Source organism: Nicotiana tabacum, chromosome 15 (genome assembly GCF_000715075.1).
Source record: "Nicotiana tabacum cultivar K326 chromosome 15, ASM71507v2, whole genome shotgun sequence".
Lineage (NCBI taxonomy): Eukaryota > Viridiplantae > Streptophyta > Magnoliopsida > Solanales > Solanaceae > Nicotiana > Nicotiana tabacum.
Window position 1 is genome coordinate 85,051,318 of NC_134094.1, and position 7,192 is coordinate 85,058,509.

General features: G+C 44.3%; 1 protein-coding gene across 1 annotated transcript; it reads left to right on the forward strand.

Moving 5' to 3' along the window:
- The first annotated feature begins 6,674 nt into the window (after nt 1-6,674).
- Nucleotides 6,675-7,192, forward strand: LOC107784142 (large ribosomal subunit protein eL21z/eL21y-like). Its single transcript, XM_016605214.2, has one exon. The coding sequence runs from the start codon at nt 6,698-6,700 to the stop codon at nt 7,190-7,192; it is 495 nt and encodes a 164-aa protein (XP_016460700.1). The 5' UTR covers nt 6,675-6,697.

Consider the following 7,192-nt stretch of genomic DNA (forward strand, 5'->3'; position numbering starts at 1 on the left):
AACACGGAGCAATACCCTATCTCCAACCATGAATGCAACATCACACACTCTACGGTCGGCATAACTCTTCTACCTAGACTGAGCAGTGCGAAGTCGATCCTAAATAATATTGACCTTATCCAAGGCATCCTGTACCAAATCTATACCCAACAACCGAACCTCCCCCGACTCGAACCATCCAACTGGCGAATGGCACCACCTCCCACATAATACCTCATAGGGAGCCATCTGGATGCTCGACTGGTAGTTGTTGTTATAGGCAAACTCCGCAAGCGGCAAGAACTGATCCCAAGAACCCCTGAAATCCATTACTCAAGCGTGAAACATATCCTCCAATATCTGAATAGTGCGCTCGGACTGCCCGTCCATCTGGGGTGAAATGTTGTACTCAACTCCACACGCGTGCCTAACGCACACTGTACATCCCTCCAAAAGTGTGAGGTGAACTGCGTACCTCGATCAGAAATAATAGACGGACGATCTCACAGATGTAGATCTCAGCTAACCGCTCTGAAGAATAGGTAACTACCACTGGAATGAAATATGCCAACTTAGTCAATCTGTCCATAATGACCCATACCACGTCAAACTTTTTCTGAGTCTGTGGGAGTCCAACAACAACATCCATAGTGATACGCTCCCACTTCCACTCGGGAATCTCTAACCTCTGAAGCAAACCACCAGGCCTCTGATGCTCGTACTTTACTTGGTGACAATTTAGACACCAAGCTACATATGCAATTATATCCTTCTTCATCCTCCTCCACCAATAATGTTGCCGCAAATCCTGATACATCTTGGCGGCACCCGGATGAATAGAATATCGAGAACTGTGGGCCTCCTTAAGAATCAACTCACGAATCCCGGTTACATTAGGCACACAAATACGACCCTGCATCCGTAACACCCCATCATCTCCATATGTAACCTGCTTGGCACCACCGTGTCGTACCATGTCCTTAAGGACAAAAAAATAAGGATCATTATATTGACACTCTCTGATGAGCTCATACAAGGAAGATCGAGCGACTATGCAAGCTAGAACATGACCGGGCTCGAAAACATCTAACCTCAGGAACTGATTGGCCAAAGCCTGAACATCTGAAGCAAGAGGCCTCTCACTAACTGGAATATACGCAAGGCTACCCATACTCACAACATTTCTACTCAAGGCATCGGCCACCATATTGGCCTTCCCGGGGTGATGCAAAATAGTAATATCATAGTCTTTCAACAGCTCCAACCACCTATTTTGTCTCAAGTTGAGATCCTTCTACTTGAACAAATACTATAGACTCCGATGATCTGTGAATACCTCACATGACACGCCGTAAAGATAATGCCTCCAAATCTTCAGCACATGAACAATGGCTGCCAACTCTAAGTCATGAACATGGTAATTCTTCTCGTAAACCTTCAACTGCCATGACGCGTATGCAATCACCCTGTCATTCTGCATCAATACTACACCGAGCCCAATACGAGATGCATCACAATACACCATATAAGATCCTGAACCTGTGGACAACACCAACATTGGCGTCGTAGTCAAAGCAGTCTTGAGCTTCTGAAAGCTCAACTCACACTCATCCGTCCATCTAAGTGGGACACCCTTTTAGGTCAATCTAGTCATTGAAGCTGCTATGGATGAAAACCCCTCCACGAACCGGCGATAATAACCCGCCAAACTCAGAAAACTCCGGATCTCTATAGCTGAAGTAGGTCTAGGATAGTTCTGAAGTGTCTCAATCTTCTTAAGATCCACCTTTATGCCCTCTACCGATACAACATGCCCCAAAAAGGTGACTGAGTCTAACCAAAACTCACACTTTAAAAACTTGGCATATAAATGGCTATCTCTTAAAGTCTGAAGTACAATCCAAAGATGTTGCTCATGCTCCTCTCAACTGTGGTAGTAGATCAAGGTATCATCAATGAATACGATAAAAAAAGAATCCAAATAGTGCTTGAACACACGGTTCATCAAATTCATAAATACTAATGGGGCATTTGTCAACCCAAATGACATCATTAGGAACTCATAATGCACATATCGAGTCCGAAAAGCCATCTTAAGGACATAGGATGCCTTAATCTTCAACTGATGGTAGCCAGACCTCAAATCAATCTTCGAAAACACTCTAGCGCCTTGAATCTTAACAAATAAGTCAACAATCCTTGGCAGTGGATGCTTGTTCTTGATAGTAACCTTGTTCAACTACCGATAATCTATACACATTCTCATTAACCCATCTTTCTTCTTCACGAACAACACGGGCTCACCCTAGGGCAAGACACTAGGTCAAATGAAGCCCGTATCAAGCAAATCTTGCAACTGCTCCTTCAATTCCTTCAACTCTGGCGGGGCCATACGGTATGGTGGAATAGAAATGGGTTGAGTGCCGGAGCCAAATCGATACAAACATCAATGTCCCTGTCAGGTGGCATCCCCGCCAGATCTGCAGGAAATATCTCTGGAAACTCACGAACAACTGGTATTGAATCTATGGAAGGAACCTTCGCACTAGAATTACGTACATAGGCCAAATAAGCTAGAAATCATTTCTCGATCATACGCCAAGACTTCACATAAGAAATAACTCTACTGGTAAAGTGGCCAGGAGTCCCTCTCCACTCTAATCGAGGCAACCCCGGCATGGCTAAGGTCACCATCTTGGCGTGATAGTCCAATAATGCATGATAAGGTGACAGCCAATCTATACCCAAGATAACATCAAAATCTACCATATCAAGAAGTAGAAAATCTACGCTAGTCTCAAGACTCCCAATTGTAATCACACACGAGCGATATACGCAATCTACAATAATAGAATCTTCCACAAGCGTGGACACATACACAAGAGCACTCAAAGAATCATGAGGCACAACCAGATATGAAGCAAAATAGGATAACACGCAGGAATAAGTAGATCCCAGATAAAATAGAACTAAAGCATCTCTACGGCAAACTAGAACAATACCTGTAATAATGACGTCAAATGACTCGGCCTCAGGCCTAGCTGGGAAATAAAAACGTCGGGCCTGGGCCCTGCCACTCTATCCTACATCTCTAGGAAGGCCTCTAGCTGGCTGGCCTCTACCTCTAACGGCCTGACCTCCACCTCTAACGGCTTGACCTCCACCTCTGGCTGCCTGACCCCTGCCTCTAGCTGGCTGAGCGGGCGGTGGCGCAACCGATGCCGGAACTATGGCACGAGAACTCTTCTTTGGCATGCCGCCCAACAATCTCGAAGAGAAAATCCTAATGTGACCAGTACCTCCACACTCAAAATACCCATCCTGTAATTGTGGCTGCTGAAGCTGAATCTAACCCGAACGGGCTGAATAACCAAGGTGATAGCTCTTAATTGGAGGCGCACTAATAGGAGTTGATGGTGCACTGTAGGCTGGTTGCCTAGAATGAGGCACATAAGGACCATGACTCCCTGAAGTATTATGAGATGCCTGAAGCACTGACTGAAGTGGCCTGGGAGGATGGACTCTAGCAAAAGTATCCCTGCCTCCAGATGAGGCGCCACTAAAACTATCGGAATGATGAGGCCTCTGATCAGACACTGGCCCCCTCTCCTGAGCACCAACCATCTCGATCTGTCTAGCAATATCTACGGCCGTCTGGAAAGAAATATCACCCCCAGTCTCCTTGGCCATCTGTAGCCTGATAGTGTAAGTGTGCCCATCAATAAATCTTCTCACTCTCCCCCTCTCAATAGGAAGCAAGATAATATCATGGCGAGCGATGTCCACAAATCGAGTCTCGTACTGGGTGACAGTCATACTACCCTGCTGAAAACGCTCAAACTGCCTGCGGTACTCCTCTCTTAGAGTGACAGGAATGAACTTCTCTAGAAATAGCTGTGAGAACTAATCCCAAGTAAGTGCAAGCGACCCAGCTGGTCTAGTCAACATATAATCTCTCCACTACCTCTTGGCGGAATCAGTCATCTGAAATGTTGCAAAATCGACCCCATTGGTCTCGACTATACCCATGTTCCGCAGCACCTCATGGCAGTGGTCTAGATAATCATATGGATCCTTAGAAGATGCACCACTGAAGTGAATAGGGAAGATCTTCGTAAGCTTGTCCAACCTCAATAAGGCCTCAGAAGACATGGCGGGCCTATCACCGGCCCGTGCCGCAACAATTGGCTGAACCACCCCAACCGGCGGGGCTACTAGAGTCTGATACTGGGGATCCACTTGCTCTGGGGTGTGAGTAGCGGGAGTATATGCCCATCCCCTATCCCAAAAGATGGTTGGTGCCACCGGGAAGGTACCAGTCTGGGCCACACTCTCTATAAGGCCCACCAAATGGACTAGAGCGTCCTGAAGCACTAGAGTGGCTATGAACCCCTCCGGGACCTGAGCTAGTCCGACAGGTACAGTTTCAGCTGGAACCTCCTCCTCAAAATATACCTGAGGCTGCACTGCGGGTACTGCTGCTGCTCGAGCTGTAGGCTGAGCTCTGCCTCGGCCTCTGGTGCGACCTCGGCCTCGACCTCCACCCCTGGTCGTAGCTGCCACTGGGGGTTCCAGCTCCTGTCCAACTGTAGATGCAGTGCATGTTCTCTCAATATGCGAGAGAACACGAATAGAATGGTTCAATCATCAATGATAGAATAAAATCGCACGATAAAGAAAGAAAGAATTGAAAGTTTTCCTAAACTCCATAGCCTCTAGAAGATAAGTACAAACGTCTCTGTACCGATTCTCAAGACTCTACTAAGATTGCTCATGACTCGTAAGACCTAGGCAACCTAGTGCTCTGATACCAGCTTTTCATGACCCGGAATTCCCACCCTCGGGATCGTGATGGCACCTAAAGTTTCACTTGCTAGGCATGCGAACGTTGGAATAGTTTTTAGCCATTGTTAACAAATCAAACTAACCGATACCAATTAAACTGTAATAACTGTAATAGAACTGAAATAGAGTATGAGAAACCATAATAACCGCAATATCTTGATACAATCCGAGAACTGTTGTCACAAGCGCACGAGCGATTAGATTAATACAGATAATGGTCTGAATGAAAGTAAAACCGTCTGAAATATAATAAACATCTAGGATAAGGTGGAAGGGGACTTCAGGGCTACGAACGCCGAGCAACATTACCTCAAGTCTCCAAATCTAACAATCAATCCGAGCAATCTACTGACCACCGCTAGGACCAACTCCAAAATCTGCACAAGAAATGCATAGTGTAGCATGAGTACAACCGACCCCATGTACTCTATAAGTGCCGAGACTAACCTCGACGAAATAGTGACAAGGCTAAGGTGGGTCACTTACAATAACCTGTACGCATTATAATAATAATAATAACAAGAAAGGAATACAAAAAATTAAGGCAGTTAACTTATGAAAATAAACTCAATCCTCGGAATCGGTAAAGAAACCAGAAACACCAGCACTCAGAATCTCATATAAAAGAATCAAAATCTAACACAGTACAATAATGAATATAAAACACACAATCTGTTACGCCGCGTAACCTGATCCCACCGTACAAACACAATCCTCCCTTATTTCACTTGTTGCGGCGTTCAACCAGATCCCACCGTACAAACAGAATCCTATCTTATTTCATCATATCAATATCAATAATAACATGTAAAATCCGTTGCGGCGCGCAACCCGATCCCACCATATAATCAGAATCAATTTCCTATTCCTCCCTTATTTCACCATATCAAAATCACATACAAAATTCGTTGTGGCGTGTAACCCGATCCCACCATATCAATATCAATTCTCTCTTATTCCACCCATTGCGGCGTGCAACCCGATCCATAAATAAAAATTAATAAATGTAATCAACTGAGCAACTTAAATCACAAGAATCTCTACGATTAACGAATATGAAGGGAAATCCATAAAGGAATCTTGTACCGAATCAAGAAATGCTACCATTAATACTAAGCAACAAGACAAGCCAAATAAATGACAGTTAAAGTGTACAAGTAAGACAATTAAGACAAGTAGCAATTAATCATTGAAGCATGGAAGAAACTAATATTTTAATACAAGAATAACAAATGAAAAGTAGCAAGTTAAGGCATAGGAGGCAGTTAAAGCATGTAACAATTAAGACATGGAATAAAATAATTAATTGAATACGGAAAAGCATGGAAACAATTACTTTGACGGTGTATATACGCTCGTCATCTCGCATATACGCTGTTATACATGTAATTCACATAACACACAACTCAAGGGTTACTATTCTCTCAAATCAACATTAGACCCAACACTTACCTTGCTCCGCAAGCAAATCAAAGCTCAATCGGGGCCTTTCCTCTAAAATACGCCTCAAACCAATCGAATCTAACCAAACGCGACTCAATAATATCAAATAATGCTGGAGAAATCAATTACAATACATAAAGTAAAGATCTTTATGCTTTTTACAAAAAGTCAACAAAAGTCAACCCTGGGCCCGCTTGGTCAAAACTCAAAATTCGGACCAAAACCCATCCATTCACCCCCGAGCCCAATTATGTAATTAGTTTCAAAATTCGAACTAAATTTGAGGTCTAAATCCCTAAAACCCCCCCCCCCCCCCAATTCTTCCCAAATCCATAATTTTCTACCATGAAAGAACATAGATTAAGGTTAGAAATTAATGGGTGTCTGTTTCTCTTCACAGAAACACACAGAGAGCACTCCGCAGAGGAAAATGCTGGTCGGCCATGGATTAAGGTCTCGGACAAGGGATTCATTCTCTCGCGCCTTCAGAAAGAAGGAAGTAATCCCTCTTTCCACCTACCTCAAGATCTTCAAAGCCGGTGACTATGTTGATGTCAAAGTGAACGACACCGTTCACAAGGGCATGCCCCATAAGTTATACCATGGTCGTACTAGACGCGTCTGGAATGTCACCAAGCGTGCTTTTGGTGTCGAAGACAACAAACAGGTTCGTAACAAAATCCTCCGAAAGAGGATCCATGCGAGGATTGAGCATGTTCAACTTTCCCGGTGCACCGAAGAATTCAAGGAAAGAATCAAGAAGAACGATCAGCTAAAGGCCGAGGCTAAGGCTAGGGGTGACGTTATCAGCACAAAGAGGCAACCTCAAGGACCCAAACCAGGGTTCATGGTTGAAGGTGCTACTTTGGAATTTGTTACTCCCATACCATATTATGTGGTCAACAATTTGAAAGGAGGCTATTGA

Coding starts and splice junctions, on each gene's coding strand:
- LOC107784142 (XM_016605214.2), top strand. CDS start 6,698: ATGCTGGTCGGCCATGGATTAAGGTCTCGGACAAGGGATTCATTCTCT.